Source organism: Bactrocera dorsalis, unplaced genomic scaffold (genome assembly GCF_023373825.1).
Source record: "Bactrocera dorsalis isolate Fly_Bdor unplaced genomic scaffold, ASM2337382v1 BdCtg224, whole genome shotgun sequence".
NCBI lineage: Eukaryota > Metazoa > Arthropoda > Insecta > Diptera > Tephritidae > Bactrocera > Bactrocera dorsalis.
In genome coordinates, this window is record NW_026038275.1 from 5,206 (window position 1) to 22,139 (window position 16,934).

Genomic DNA, 16,934 nt, shown 5'->3' on the forward strand with positions numbered 1-16,934 from the left:
AAACTTCGAAAAAGTAGGCATTGTCCCGTCCTCTAATAAGTTTAATGTATATATCTCCTAAGCTACTGAAGCCACAACAATCAAATAAAAAAACCTTAAATTCGGTTTGGAAAATGATTTTTATTTATTTTTAAGTACAAAATGTGTAGAAATAATCATAAATTCAGGACCAATTTACTTTCGCTCGATATGACCACCTTTTCCTTTAACTATGGCCTTGAGACGGTCAAAAAACGAATCGCAAGCTGCCCGAAGGTGACTTGCCGGTATTTTAGCCCACTCATGGACAATGGCTTTCTTCAGCATCACGAGACTGGTGTATTTTTTACTTCGGCCCTTGCTCTCCAAAATGGCCCAGTGAGAATAATCCATTGGATTCGCATCTGGTGAATTCGAGAACCATTGTGTGGTCGTAATGAATTTCGGAACGTTGTTTTTCAGCCATTCTTGGTTCACTCGCGCTTTGTGAGACGATGCTGAGTTCATGGTTTGCGACCGAAATGTTTGTTTAACCACAGCTTCAAAGCAGCCTCCAGAATACTTTCCCGATAATATGTCGCATTTACTTTGACTTCAGGCTCGATGAAAACAATTGGAGAGCGCCTATCTGCGGTGACAGCGGCCCAAACCATTATTTGTGGCGGGTGCTGCCTCTTGGTGGCCAACCGATGACTTAGATTCTCGTATGAACAGTCGGTCAAGTAAACCCTATCGTTTTGAGAGTTTACGAATTGCTAAATTAGAAAAATTGTTTCATCAGAAAACACAATGTTTGGAATTTGACCGCTTTCGTCCAAGTGGTCGGATATTTTCAGTTCTTTAGCCATTTGATTGGCACCTCGTCGTGGATTTCGCTCAAGTAGCTTCTTCACTTTCCGAACCATCTCACGTGACGTTGCAGTCTTTTGATGACCACTTCCATGGCGTTTTGCGATGCTGCCAGTATCATTGTAACGAGTGATGGTGTGATAAACATAAACTTTATTCACACTAAGGTGTTTGAGCTCACGAACATTGCTGACTGTGATTTTCCAGCAAAATATAAAGCAATCACAATATTACTTTTGAATTCCATCGCTGATCACTCTTTTTGCGTTCACTTTTGCAAAACGCTTTTGTACAGTTGTGAACAATACTCCAAACTGTCATTCAGCAAATATATAAACAGCTGATTCCAGTGCGATAGCTGCGCGAACGGATTGAATTTGGTTACACTTCGATTGCCCTGTATAAGAACTCCTACCGACAGTGTGAGCAGATGAAATCGAAAGATAACCCTGCTCAGTGCCCAAAACTACTAAAAGCGCTATAAATCAATATTAATTACGCCAGAGACTTTAAATTGTGCCTTCGATATGATATGGGAGTCGGTGTGAAAATTTGACGATGGTCGTGGCACCGCCCACTTTTTGGTGAAATCCCATATCTCGGTACTCGACCGCCCGATTTCGACAAAACTTAGTACGTTAGTGTGTTTCCTTCTTTAAAGAGTGCAACCTTCTGACCAAAAATTGTCAAAATCCAACAAAAACTTTTCAAGGCCCTAGGTACCAAATATGTGGACACCAGTATCTATAGTTAACTTTTAACCAAAAATATTGGTCAATGTGTGAAATATACATCTGAAATTCTATGTATCAAAAATGGGCTGAATCGGGTCAATACTTCTCTGAGATCTCATATACCTGTTTAAAGGATTTTCGAACTTCCAGGTGACTTTATGCAGGATATATCGGTCAATATTTGAGTTATCTCAATGAAAATTACGGATAATATTTTACTCATAACAGTATTTCTTTATGCTTAAATTACGAAAGTATCAAATTTTCGGCTGCGCGTGAGCATAATAAATTCTTTCATTTTGCCATTAAAACTACCATGGTGTGGAGAAAAGCACATCGCTTTAAAGCTTTGGTGTTTATTTGTGTTTGCAGAGAACTAGCACTCTTGGCGAATAGCAGAGGTGAGCACCCATGAAGTTTTGTACACGGAAATATTTGCTCTGTTACTGCTTAAAAGTGCTTTCAAAATATTACGAGAGCTTTGCAACACTAACAAAATGCTTTTTGGTAAAAATAGCAGTGAATCGTAAAGCAGGTAAAGAAAGTTATACCATTTAACACTTGCAGTACCAAAGTACATTACCCTAACGATGGCGCTCTCCTTGCTCCAATTCTAAGTTCAATGTCTGGTATAGCAGATTGGGGAAATGAGTTTTGAGTTTTCATGTCTACTAAGCAGTTACATTATACTAGTTGAAAATTAATGCCGTCTAACCGAATTTGTTTCTGTTTTGAATTTCTGTACCTTCCAGGTATATTCTGTCAAAATATCCAAGACCAGCAGTAAGTATTAATTATATGGTCGTTTAAAAATACATCCTGCTCTTAAAACGAGCATTGATGGTAAAAAATATTTACTGGACGCCGTTGAAATTCAGGATGTTCTGTCATTATAGAAGCTTTTGAGAACATAAAAAATATCTCATACATTTGAGAACAGAGCAAATTTATCTCTTTTTGCTCCGTTTATCATTACTTTCTCGGAGGTAAACTTATTATTAGGACAATTTTATCTTAACTGCTTGTCTTAATACGGGGATTGATAGCTTCTTTAAACATAATAGCAAAAGGAAAATCAGGGGATTGTCCCATTTGAAAGTCTGGGTGGCTAGGGAACGTCACCTCTCTTTGACAGCAGACCTTCAGTTTTGTTCCTTTATTTTTTTGCTACAAAAGCTGAATAGTTTCAGCATTTGTTCACAGCAATCTGAGCCAACATCCATCGTCAGCGACTTCAATTGAAAGCTTCATATTGGTTAACAATAATGATTATGGGGCAAACACCAGCCCAATCAGTTAATGTTCACATGTTTCAAATATCTCCAACGGATTTTTTGCTCCTCGAATACGGTGAGTTATGACACTTCTCAAAGACAAACAAAGCAATATACATTAATACAATATACATTGTGACAAAAAAGCACCCGGAAATTGTAATGATATTTCAAAAATATGTACTTTCCTAAGTTGGTAAAACTGTGCTTAATTACTATGCCAAATATGAGCGCGATCTGTCAATCTGTTTATTTATCGCTGTTGTTAAAGTCGGCACACCTAAGTAGTGCGTTGCGATTTTTAGAATAGTAAAAATATCGAACAATGAATTTGTCTCAAATTGTGTACTTCTAAACAAATTTCGAGTGCGAAATCGTTGCGAACGTTGGAGAAGGCTTAAGGTGATTCAGTTTTGTCATAACCACAAACCTACGTGCGGTTCAAAGCCTTCAAAGACGGGCGAGAGATCGTTGAAAATATGTCTTGTTCTGGACGGCCTTCAACCTCTTAAACAAATGAAAATATAAAAAAGTGAAGGATATGGTGCTTGAAAGTCAGCCAATTGTTAGAGAGATACCAAAAAAGCTCTACATCTCCCACGACTCCGTTCAAATGATGTTTTGGGTACGAAACGCGTTCTTGAAAAAGTTAATTTTTTTTTCAAAAATTCCTATCTCACATTCATGGAGAGCATTGTAACTGCCATTGAGATATGGGTTTATGAGTTTGACATGCAAAAAATTCAACAATCATCGGAATCGAGAGGAAAAAACGAGCCGAAGCAAAAAAAAAGACACACACTCAAAACTCACTCATTGGTTTTTTCGATATTCATAGTTTGGTACATCATGAATTTCTTCCGAAGGGACAGAGGGTCAGTAAGGAGTTCTATTTGGCCGTACTCAGGCGTTTACTGTAGAACGTCCGTCGAAGCAGCCTTAATTGTGGAAGAACAATTCATCGATCAACCACCGTATTCACCAGTTCCGTGTTATTTTTTCTTGTTCCCCAATTTGAAATTGTCGCTTCGTGGAACCCGTTTTCAGTGGAGCGAAGAGATAAAACAAAATTCGATGAAGTAGCTGAAGGCCATCCCAAAAAGTTGGTATGAAGTGGCATAAGTGAATTACATCTGGTGGGGACTATTTTGAAGACGGCAACATAAATTTTGATAAATAATTAAAAATTTTGCGTTTTATTTACAATTTCCGTTCTGTTTACTTATTTGTCACAATGTAACTCTTGATCGTTCTGATTATAAAGAAAAAGACGCTCGCTCTGGTCACCTTAACACAACATCGTTGACACATACACACACAAGCAGAGTAAAAAGTCTTTATTCAATAGGTGATTGGCTTCCCAATAAAATTGAGAAGATAACAACAATTCATACCTACAAGCGAACATATTTATGTCTATTATCATCATAATATGTGCTCGCAGTGCAAACGTTCAAGTCTGTCGGCATTTTTTGAGTCAGTGTAGATTAAATTCAGCATCGTAGATCATAGCATTTTCGGACTTAAGTGATGTGGCTGAAAAATATTGAAAATAAAACTTGTCTTCGATTGTGAATGTTCTTAAACTTGAAGTGCTGCGCGAAATTAAAATCTAACAAAAATGTTTCAATACTTTAAATATTTATTAAGCGCGCAAATTGTTCTCTGTCTAATAAATACAGGTAAGTTATATGAAATATTGAAGATACACAACTAAATACATATATTTATATAATATTGCATAACTGTGCATATACTGTAGATGAATATACGTAAATGTATGTACTTTATTGCTTTTTAATATGTAGTACATACATACATTGTGATAAAAGAATACCCGGAAATTGTAGTATAAATATATGAGTGCGATCTTTCAACCAGTTTGTTTATAACGGCTATTAATGTCGGTAACCTTAGTGTGTTGCAATTTTTACAATTTGAAAAAATACAGAACAAACAATTTGTCTCAAATTTTGTATTTCGTGTGTGGAATTATTGCGAATAACGGACGGAGCTTACGGTAATTCAGTTTTATCAAAAATTCAAACTTAAGAGTGGTATAAAGCTTTCAAAGACTGTCGAAAATCGTTGAAGGCATGCCTCGTTCTAGACGACCTTCGACCTCTTCAACTGATGAAAATCATCAGGCAAGCGTTAGACAGATGGCAAGATAGCTCAATCTATCTCATGAGTCCATTTGAATGATTTTGGTAAATATAATAATAAGATCCGACTTTGTTTTCATTTTTGATACCGAGGCATAAATTAATTTAAAGAATTTATAAACAGCAAGTTTCAATATACAGTGGCGATCAAAATTGAGTGCATGTTCACGACGCAGACTTTCGTCACCCATAAAATTATAATCACACAAGCAAATTCAAAAATCTTTTTTGTATTACTTTTATTATTTAATTCTTAATGAATTCTAAGCAAAAACAATGATGATAGAAATGAATTCGAAGAGACTTAAAGTAAAAACGAAAAATAACCGCATAAACTTAATTTTGCACGTTTCAAAAAGTTTTAATTATTTAAATATAATTAATATTTCGTCCAAAGACCTTTATTTGAAATGACTTCCTGTACGCGGTCTGGCATGCTCTCTACCAAATTTTCAATTATGTCCTTAGGAATACGACTCCATTCTGCTTCAACACGCTCCCAAAGGTTGCCCATGTTTGATGGAGCTGCTTCGTACTGCCCGAGCCGTCTTTTCACGATTGACCAAAGATTTTCAATCGGATTGAGGTCGGGACTTTGTGCTGGCCACTCCATTAATTTAAAATTTTGCTTTCCAATCCATTCTTTAACAATTTTGGCAGTGTGCTTCGGATCCCCATCTTGTTGAAAAACAATTTCTGTTTCCGGATAAGCACATTTTTCAATAAAATTGGGAAGATTGGTTTGCAAAATTTGGAGGTAGTCCTCTTTCCGCATAATACCGTCTATTAAGTGCAGAGGGCCAACATGCCACCATGTGAAGCATCCCCAAACCATTATATTTCCACCACCATGTCTGACAGTTTGTTTTACGTGGTGTCTCTGGATTCGTTCTCCGGGTCTACGCCAGCAGTATTGTTTTCCGTCAGACTGAAAACGGTTAAATTTTGACTCGTCAGACCAGACAACACGTTTCCAATCGCCAACAGTCCAATTTTAGTGTGCCCTTGCAAATTTCAATCGCGCTTTAACATTTTTGTCGGATAATGCAGGTTTGTTTTTTTTTACACTTGAAATATATCCGATGTCTCGCAGCGCTCTTCTGGCAGTCCATTCGCTAACATTCTTGTTAATAGCCAAAGATGCACCTTTTGGTGTTAGAAGCTTGTTCCTTCTCATCTCAGACATCATTAGTCGAGCATCTGACTCCTTCAATAATTTTTTACGGCCTGCGACTTGCGCTTTGAGAGTCACATTCCGTCTCTTTTGAACTGCGATTACCGCCGATTGGCTTATACCAAGCCTCTTGGAAATTGCACGTGAAGTACAACCATTCTCGGTCAAGTTTACAACATTATTTTCAATTGCTTCAGATATTTTTTTCATTTTTATGCTCGCAAATTTTTAAAAAATTATTTATAATTACAGTAGAATCCCGATTATCCGGATCAAATAAAACCAGGGGTGTTCCGTATAATCGAAAATCCGGATAATCGATTTCAAAGCAAATCAAACAATATTTAAATTACATATAATAAAGTTTTATTATGTAATAAGTTTTACAAGTGTAGTTTAGATAATATGTACGATATATAAAAACCGAGCTATACATAATGTATTCATAATGCCTATGTAATTTAAAATTTTGGTTGGAAATAACTTGTTATTGGTCTTTGACGTAAAGAATCACATCGTTTCATTCCGGCCAAGTCTCTAATGCGTTTTAGTTGTAACGACTGTATGGGATCCGATTGACAATTAATTCAACAAGTAAGGAAGGGCTAAGTTCGGGAGTCACCAAACATTTTATACTCTCGCATGATAAAGTGATAATCGAGATTTCATTATCCGTCATTTACATATTTTTTTATTTTGCTGTAAAATTAATTACAAATAAATTCTGGGAGATTTACCGATATTTTCGGTGAAAAATTAGGTTAGGTTAAGTTAGGCACTGAGTTCTTCGTGTTCGATATCAGGGACCTTGAAAAGTTATAGTCCGATCACGACAATTTTTCCACAAGGGAAACCTCAGCTCAAATACCGTATTTGTGTACAGTTTTATTATATTGGAAGAAGGCGTGGTTGTGAACCGATTTCACCCATATTTCGTACATGTCATCAGGGTGTTAAGGAAATATTATATACCGAATTTCATTGAAATCGGTCGAGGAGTTGCTGAGATATGCTTTTTGGTCCATAAGTGGGCGACGCCACGCCCATTTTCAATTTTTAAAAAAAGTCTGGGTGCAGTTTCCTTCTGTCATTTCTTCCGTAAAATTTTGTGTTTCTGACGTTTTTTGTTAGTCGGTTGACGCACTTTTAGTGATTTTCAACATAACCTTTGTATGGGAGGTGGGCGTGGTCATTATCCGATTTCTTCCATTTTTGAACTGTATATGGAAATGTCTGAAGGAAACGATTATGTAGAATTTGGTTGACATAGCTATAGCAGTTTCCGAGATATGTACAAAAAACTTAATAGGGGGCGGGGCCACGCCCACTTTTCCAAAAAAATTACTTCCAAATATGCCCCTCCCTAATGTGATCCTTTGTGCCAAATTTCACTTTAATATTTTTATTTATGGCTTAGTTATGACATTTTATAGGTTTTCGGTTTCCGCCATTTTGTGGGCGTGGCAGTGGACCGATTTTGCCCATCTTCGAACTTAACCTTCTTATGGAGCCAAGAAATGCGTGTACCAAGTTTCATTATGATATCTCAATTTTTACTCAAGTTACAGCTTGCACGGACGGACGGACAGACGGACAGACGGACGGACGGACAGACAGACATCCGGATTTCAACTCTACTCGTCACCCTGATCACTTTGGTATATATAACCCTATATCTGACTCTTTTAGTTTTAGGACTTACAAACAACCGTTATGTGAACAAAACTATAATACTCTCTTTAGCAACTTTGTTGCGAGAGTATAATGTATATATTGTACTATACAGAGAAGGCATCAGATAGAATTCAAAATAGCGTTATATTGGAAGAAGGCGTGTTTGTGAACTGATTTCCTGCATATTTCGTACATGTCATCAGGGTGTTAAAAAAGTATTATATACCGAATTTCATTGAAATCGGTCGAGTAGTTCCTGAGATACGGTTTTTGGTCCATAAGTGGGCGACGCCACGCCCATTTTCAATTTTTAAAAGAAGCCTGAGTGCAGCTTCCTTTTGCCATTTCTTCGGTAAAATTTAGTGTTTCTAAGGTTTTTTGTTAGTCGGTTAACGCACTTTTAGTGACTTTCAACATAACCTTTGTATGGGAGGTGGGCGTGGTTATTATCCGATTTCTTCCCTTTTTGAACTGTATATGGAAATGCCTGAAAGAAACAACCCTATAGAGTTTGGTTGACATAGCTATAGTAGTTTCCGAGATATATACAAAAAACTTAGTAGGGGGCGGGGCCACGCCCACTTTCCAAAAAAAGTTACGTCCAAATATGCCCCTCCCTAATGCGATCCTTCGTGCCAAATTTCACTTTAATACCTTTATTTATGGCTTAGTTATGACACTTTATAGGTTTTCGGTTTCCGCCATTTTGTGGGCGTGGCAGTGGGCCGATTTTGCCCATCTTCGAACTTAACCTTCCTATGGAGCCAAGAAATACGTGTACCAAGTTTCATCACGATATCTCAATTTTTACTCAAGTTACAGCTTGCACGGACGGACAGACGGACGGACGGACGGACGGACAGACAGACATCCGGATTTCAACTCTACTCGTCACCCTGATCACTTTGGTATATATAACCCTATATCTGACTCTTTTAGTTTTAGGACTTACAAACAACCGTTATGTGAACAAAACTATAATACTCTCTTTAGCAACTTTGTTGCGAGAGTATAACAAATATAACGTTGAATCTTGCCGATTTATGCTGAGAAGAGAAGTAAGAAAGCGAAAATAGGTGGAAAAGTGCCAACGTGCAAAATTGAGTTTATGCGGTTATTTTTCGTTTTTACTTTAAGTCTCTTCGAATTCATCTCTATCATCATTGTTTTTGCTTAGAATTCATTAAGAATTAAACAATAAAAGTAATACAAAAAAGATTTTTGAATTTGCTTGTGTGATTATAATTTTATGGGTGACGAAAGTCTGCATCGTGAACATGCACTCAATTTTGCTCGCCACTGTATGTATGTACTACTATATATTTAAATATTTAATCTATGTGCATCATCTGCGTGATTCAAATCGATGCTGTCATATCTCTTTTTAACTGATTTTTTTTCTGACTTCACCACAACTTAAATTGTTAATTTTTTATATTTCAACAAGACTGACACAATAAACTTAATGTATGTTTTATGAAGAGAGAGGATAATTTTTTCTTAATTTTTTTTACTCTGCTGAGAAATTAAGTTTAACTCGAGTCTCTATTTCCCTCTCTCGCTATGTGATCACCAATTTAACAGCGTATACCTTGGAACAAGAGCGCACTAGCACTAGCTGCATGAGATTTAAGTGATGTCTTAGTCTTACAAAGCCAATTGACTAAAAATTATTATAATGTGGTGTATGTCATTATGGTAGAAGGAACTTTGCTCATGTAAAATTTTGCTACAAATATTCAGCAGTATATTTTAAATTTTTTTATATTTTAATATATTAAATTTAACAGCGTTTTCATCAAATACTGAGTGGCCCTGTAAGGATAAAGCGAATACGAGCATACCAGAGTCCAATGTATGTGACGGTTTCGTTCATTGTACTAATGGACGAGATGAGACTTCATGGACATGTCGTGCGAAGCTTTGTAATGCGCAGCAATATCGCTGTGCTTACGGAGCTTGTATAGGTGCCGAACTCAAGTGCAACAAGCAAATTGATTGTTTCGATCGATCTGATGAGACAGATTTTCTCTGTGATCCAATTGAAAAGGTCTTCGAAAAGATTCAAGGAACGTGGTGAGTTTTTAATTAGTTGACTTATATTCTTTATTGTTTTTGTATTAATATTGTACGTATGTATATACATACATAAGTGTGAATATCTAGTTTGACAATTGATTAAGAAAATCGTACCACATTTACAGTTCAGAGGAAGAGTTCCAGTGCAATACGGGCGAATGTATTGACGAAATGGACATGTGTAACGGTTTCGCAGATTGCAAGGACGCATCAGATGAGACTGTAAATGCATGCGCTCATTTAGTGTGTTCCGATGGCTCATTTCGTTGTGCCTATGGCGCCTGCATTACTGTACAACAGGTCGGAAATCAAGTTTGGGACTGCATCGATGGATCCGATGAACCAGTCGTGATTGTAGAAATCGCTGATAGCTTAAAAGAGATGGAGAAAGAAAAAGATGAAGCAAAGCCTGTTGGAATATACTGCAATATACCGTATGCCAAGCGTAACTTGTTGATTTTAAATAAAACCGGTGAAATGGTTACGATTTTGAGTCCATCCAGTAAGGTATTACAAAATGATACAGTGCATTTCGATTGTTTGCCTAAGTTTGTTTTGATCGGAGTCGATCATTTGAAATGTGTGAATAATGATTGGTATCGACAGTGGCCGCATTGTGAAAGTAAGTTCTCTAACCTTAAGTTTCATTCACCCAACGCTACCACGTTTCTCTTTTTTAATAGGGAAGGTGCAATTTCCGTGTAAGGACAGTGAAATCACTTGCGACAACGGTGATTGTATAGACCCGGCAGTGGTTTGCAACGGTGTTAAAGATTGCTCAGATGAGATATTGGCGAAATGTGTGAATCGCACATGTACGGAAAATGAGTATAAATGCAAATATGGTGCCTGTATTCCTAAAAACAAAAAATGTGATGAAAAGAAGGACTGCGCGGACGGTTCGGACGAAACAATCTTATTATGCACCGCGGATTATGAGGAAATACTTCAAGGCAGTTGTGAGTAAGTACGGGAACTGCTTTATATATCAATCAATAATATATACTTTACACACTACCAAGCCGCTCAGTTTGCATGGAGGTGTAAAGTAAATTTTCCGAAAATTTTAAAAAACTAAAGATTGCGAAATATTTCGAGATGTAAATTATTAACAAAAAAAAAAAAAATTATATGGGGTGTATCTTTTGTCCGATAAATATAATGTTCGTTATGTAAAGAGTACTAGAAGATCGTGTACAGTTTTGTCATATTTTTGGCAACTTCTTCTTTATTGCAATTATATATGTTCTACATTCATTAAGGAACTGTTTGAGAAACAAGCTGCTTGTAATAATAACTTCCGAACTACAGATTTTTTATACCCTGAACCCGTTTAATTTTACCACGATTTTTGTAACACCCAAAAGGAAACGTGGAAGAACAGACATATATCTTCTTAGCCATTTTAAAGATTTCCGTGATTGTAGAATTAATTTTTAGGTATCTTTTCGAGTGAGCTAGAGCCTTAAAGTCTGTGTACAGGATGTTATCTGAGTTTTGTGTGCGATTATATATTTTATTCCTAGTTAATTTAAAAATGCAGTCTTCAATAGTAGGGAGTTTCAGTTCATAGAGTATGTTTGCAATTGGAGTTGTTCGAAACGCGACACTAATTATGCGCGCTGCCATGTATTATTTTATTGATCTTTTGCGAAAGCGTTTGGATGTTTTGCCATGGATAATAAGGCCATAGTAGATTATCCCCAATATCAAAGCTTTCATAATATTTAATAGAGACTGGTCTACTTCTATTTCTAATCTCTTAGAAAAAAGAGGCCAGTTTGCGTTTGCCGTTTTGTACCTAGAGTTATGGATAGTACTCGCATAATTTTCCCTATAACTGAGTATTATTGGACAATGATCACTACCGGACATATCGTCCACCGTGTCCCTTATCTCTTCCGATAAATTGGGGCTACATGCTGAGATGTCAATCGCAGTTTAAGTATGATGAGTGGAATAGTGGGTATATTTGCCATTGTTAAGAATACACAGATTATTTTGTAATATAAAACTTTCAAACATTATTCCTCTGGAGTTGGTATTGTGAGAGTCTCATAATGGATGCCACCCATTTATATCGCCCAATATAATAATGTTCACAAAATTAGTATCAATTGAATTGTTCAACTCATTGGAAGATATTTTTATGTTTGGTGGTAAGTAAATATTTTGTATTTTAATTTCTACACTAGTTTTCACTTGAATTGAAGCTATTTGAAAATTCGAATTTGCACCGTAGATATTTTGAATATTTTTGCGGATGAGAAATGCAATACCTTGTTTATTTGACATGTTCGTATTGTGGGCATTTGGTTGTTTTCAAAGCCGCATTGATATGCGTTTCTTGTAATGCTATAATATGAGGTTGGAATTCCGCTATTAATATCTCCAAATTATTGTAATTGTTCCAATAGACTTTGTTATTCCACTGCAGAACTTTCATTATAAAATAAGCACGGATATATGAGTACAGTTATTCAGGATTAGAATCTGTTATTATATGTTCCTGATTATTGTAACGAAGTTGAGAAAGAATCTCATTGATGTCTGTATCCATATTATTCTGCAAAAAGTCTGCGGTTTTTTTGTTGTTAACTAACTAAAACTAACTAACTAACTAAATATTGTATGTTTTAGCGGCTTTTCATTATTTGACCTTTTGATGGTTACAAATTTTTGAGAGTCAATGTTTTTATTATTATAGAGAATTTCCGTAATTGAGGTTAGAGTAGGAAAAATCTTCGGGTTGTTTAAGTTTAAGTCTTTTTCATTGAGCTTTTTTTTGACTGGGGATCCATATCCAGAATCCCATAATAGTCTCCTCCAGAATGCGGCCCTTCGGCCATAACTGCGAGCGAGAGATCACTATAAGATACTTCTAAATACAACGTTTGAAAAAAGAACAATTTCTTCAGAAATTATAGATTTTCAATTTAATTTTTTCACAAAATTATGGATTTCTCAAAAATTTTTTTTATAATCTGCTTTCAAATAAATGGAACTTATTACATAAGAATTATACAAGTTCCAAATATATAAATGTTTCGTAACCTTCTCAAGCCGTGATACCGAAATCGCTCATAAATCTTAATTTGTAATTTTCACAGCTCGGATGAATTGGTGCAATGCCGTTCGCAGGAATGCATTTTCAACGACGATCTATGTAATGGCATAATAGACTGCAGTGATGGCTCCGACGAGTCTGTTGAAATGTGTGCCCATATAGTATGTCCCGATGGATCTTTTGCCTGTGCTTATGGTGCCTGTGTGCCCTACACAGCGCTTTGCAATGGCGAAATAGACTGCGCCGACGGTTCGGATGAATATGCTGAGCTGTGTGCTCCCATAATGGAGGAGAAAGAGAAATTTGAAGCGTTGCATTTCGATGATAGTTATGCAGCCAATGTAGAAAAATTCGATGTGATTAAAGAGAAGGAAATTTTAGTGCAAGAAATACTTTCGGGGCAAATTTCCAGTACAATAATAACTGTGAAGAATATAGCTGGCACGTCCAATATTATGCCTGATAACATCGGTATAAAACCAATTACAGCAATAATATCTATAGATGCGGACATTCGAATACCAAATCGACGCTGCGTCATACCGGCTAATCGAGTAGCTTTACGTGCAGCTGATGAAGATAAGAACGTAACACTGAAAGTAGGCAGTCAAGTTGACGTTAACACCATTGTCACATTCAGCTGTGACGAAGACTGGTACTTGATCGATGGAGACTCTATGGCGCTATGCATGACTGCAGGCCAATGGTCCTCGGCTGTTCCAAAATGTGAAAGTGAGTTGTTGCTACAAAATTATCACGAAACTAAAATTTGTATGTTATTATTTCATGCATAGTATGTATGTATACATATGTATATTTACTCTCTTCGTAGAACGTTGCCCACCGCACTGGAATGGTATATCGACCGATACTATATGTACGTACGAAAATAAAACAACCGATTGTCAGGCATACAGTAAGCCTGATACAACTGCCGTTGTAACATGTGCTGAGGGTTATAAGTCGAGCTCTCCAAGTCAAAAATTGAGTTGCGGTATTGATGGAGAATGGGATAAGACGAAACTAAAATGTCAGCCGCAGTGTGTGAAACAATCCAAGGATAAACCGATGATTGAGGAGGCGAATGTAAGCATCTATAGAATCAGTAAAGATAACTTAAACCAGGAACAGCCCCAATATCAGATGGCTTGCAGAGGCACTATAATTTCACCGAAACTTGTGTTGACTTGTAAGTAAAAGGATTTTAGTTTCAATGAAATACTCCTACGTATTAATTATCAGATTGAGAAAGTAAATCGATTAGGGTGGGCGGTTTTGTTGAACTTGCTTAAATCATTCCGAAACTCAATAGGCTTCCATTAGGGTTGTTTAATGAAGATTTTGTTCAAAATTACAGTTTATGGTTTTCAGTATTGCAAAGACTGAACAATGAACACCTCTCCTTTCTCCATATGAATATTTCCACCTCCCCCTCCAAAAGTGAGATGGCAGTTTGCAGTTTATAAAACTTAAAAAGAGTAAAAAAAATATATACCCATATAATTTTTATAAAAAACTTTATACTCATTAAACTAGTTTCATCTTTGCTCCTGCTATTATCGTATATTCCTTTGTGAATGAATTGTTGAATTAAATTTAGTTGAATTTTATGAGTACACATGCATATTTTTTAATTCTTTCAGCCGCTTTTTGCTTCAACACGAATGACCTGGACAATTCGATTCCAGCTAACGACCCGATTTTATACACCATTTTGCCGTCGAGTATGTCTATTGGGATCTTCGGCCAATATGAGCAACTTAATGGCCGTCACAATATATCTCAAATTATTATGTAAGTGAATCTGTTACATATCCACTCAATGATAGATGATTAGTTTCAGTAAGCATTAATTTTACCATTTATCTTAACTCAGAGCTGACGCTCCCAATATCGAAGTCCAGACAGATACCCCAGCGATTGTTGTGCTCGTCGATTACTTTACTATAATTCCAAAACAAGTTATGCCAATTTGTTTAGAGTTCCCACTTTCATGTAGAAGCCAGAAAAACAATAGGGATAACACAGACAGATTTCTTGAGGGCACAGCCATATTAAACAGCGAGGATTGCTTTGTCGTCGTCGGTTCAATGGAGTTTATATACATGGATAAGTACCAGCAGTGGCTCGAAATGAAAATTATGCTTCATAACTATCTATTGTAATCATAAACCACAAACTGTGTTATATAACCAAAACCATTTTGGATTAATATACTTATAGCTGAAGAAATATAACCGATTAATATATACTATACATAAACTTTAAATGCTAACAGATTACTTTACTTTATCATATATAGTGCGACTAATGTGTGAGAACTTTATCCAAAAATGGAAATCAATCTATACGTTTCAGGGGGTTATTATTGAAAGTAACTCTATGCTTGTGTCTAAGTTTAGTACTAGTTAAGCGAACAAGATGTAGGATTATATATATATATATATGTATATATGATCAGGATGACAAGACAAGTTAAATTCTGAGTGGCTGTCCGCCTGTCCGTCCGTCTTCAGTAAAAATATAGATATCTTCCTTGAGTCAGTCCATTACCATGTCCACAAAGCGCCATTAATCTAAACCCCATAAACTGTGATAAGTCAAAAGTGGTAATTTAAATCAAACCATAACCATTCAATCCCGCAGATACTGAATATAAGTACCCCAGTATATCCATGCATCTTTCTGCCTAAAATGTCAGTATTTTTAAATATCTAGTTGCCTTTACTCCTTATATATTGGTGATGGTATGTGAAGTACCTTCATAAAACCAAAATACCATCTACTTCTGTTTATAATATAGTATTGCTAACAATAGGTAAAATCGTACTACCCCTATCTCCCTTGATTCTAAAAAACTGTATGCACCTAAAAGTAATTCGCTGGCTTTGACCCTGGCAAATTGCAAGAATATGAAATGTTCGCTTAGACTCGAACTTACCACTTCCTTTCTTGATTAATTTATTTTTCAATAAATACTTCATTTTTGAATCAGCAAAATGGCAAGTTTGGTAATAGATTTACTTGAGAGCGAGAGAGAGAGGTAGGCATCAAAATACAAACATCAGCCATCAAAATTATTCATCTCATCAATTTGCACCAAATCGAAAGCGCTCTCGATACAACTAGTTTTCATATATAGAACGGGGATCACACAAGTCAGCACCACAATACAAGCAATCATATCATCACTTGACCGACGAAAGCCTAGAATCCTAAATAAGCTAGAATCGGCCCAGACCATGATGAACAACTTTGACAAACTAATCTGCAATAAAAAGCAAGTAATAAAAAAGAAACAACTCGAGAATATATATCAAGCTTACTAAAATATCCAACGATCTACAGGCAGTGGCGTAGCTAGCATAGGTGACACCCGGGGCGGATTTTGAAGGTGTCACCCCAAAACTCAATCAAAACTTTTAAAGTAAAAAAATAATCATTTACATTTTATTAAAACACGAGTATTACAAATATTATATTAGTATATTATGTGAAAAAATTAAAATTTCTTTCTTCTAGCTTTGACACTTGCAAACTCCGAAATCACGTCTTCAAAATTTATATTTTGTGTTGCTTCATGTTCGATCGTTAAAATACCAAGATTGTTTAATCTGGTTTCAGTCATTGTAGACCGCAAGTAATTTTTAATTAATTTTAATTTGCTGAAACTTCTTTCACATGAAGCGACTGATGCACATATTGTCATAAATAACTTTAATGCAACCGTTAGATTCGGAAGAGAAGCTGTAAAGTCCCATTCGACAATGAATTTCAAATAGTCCAGCGTCACCCAATTAGAGACAGTGATATTAGCCGCTTTTAAATGTCTTCTCAATCTTGGTATTTCTAAAAGTAGTTCTGTTTCTGATACTTCATCGTAAAGGTTAGTAAATTTTGATATAGCAAATTTTAACTGTTCAGTGTTTGCCAAAAGCA

General features: G+C 36.0%; 1 protein-coding gene across 1 annotated transcript; it reads left to right on the top strand.

Moving 5' to 3' along the window:
• Nucleotides 1-4,320: 4,320 nt before the first annotated feature.
• Nucleotides 4,321-15,264, top strand: LOC105228509 (uncharacterized). The gene is made up of 8 exons (XM_049462041.1): nucleotides 4,321-4,518; nucleotides 9,640-9,925; nucleotides 10,054-10,550; nucleotides 10,612-10,891; nucleotides 13,039-13,727; nucleotides 13,828-14,184; nucleotides 14,639-14,789; nucleotides 14,872-15,264. Exons 1-8 carry the CDS (start codon nucleotides 4,458-4,460, stop codon nucleotides 15,158-15,160), a joined length of 2,610 nt encoding a protein of 869 aa, XP_049317998.1. The 5' UTR covers nucleotides 4,321-4,457; the 3' UTR covers nucleotides 15,161-15,264.
• The last annotated feature ends 1,670 nt before the right edge of the window (nucleotides 15,265-16,934 follow it).

Excerpts from the sequence above, each read along its gene's own strand:
- LOC105228509 (XM_049462041.1), top strand. The coding sequence starts at position 4,458 with ATGTTTCAATACTTTAAATATTTATTAAGCGCGCAAATTGTTCTCTGT. Across the intron at positions 13,728-13,827 it reads GGCTGTTCCAAAATGTGAAA|AACGTTGCCCACCGCACTGG; the intron begins GTGAGTTGTTGC and ends CTCTCTTCGTAG. Across the intron at positions 14,790-14,871 it reads AATATATCTCAAATTATTAT|AGCTGACGCTCCCAATATCG; the intron begins GTAAGTGAATCT and ends ATCTTAACTCAG.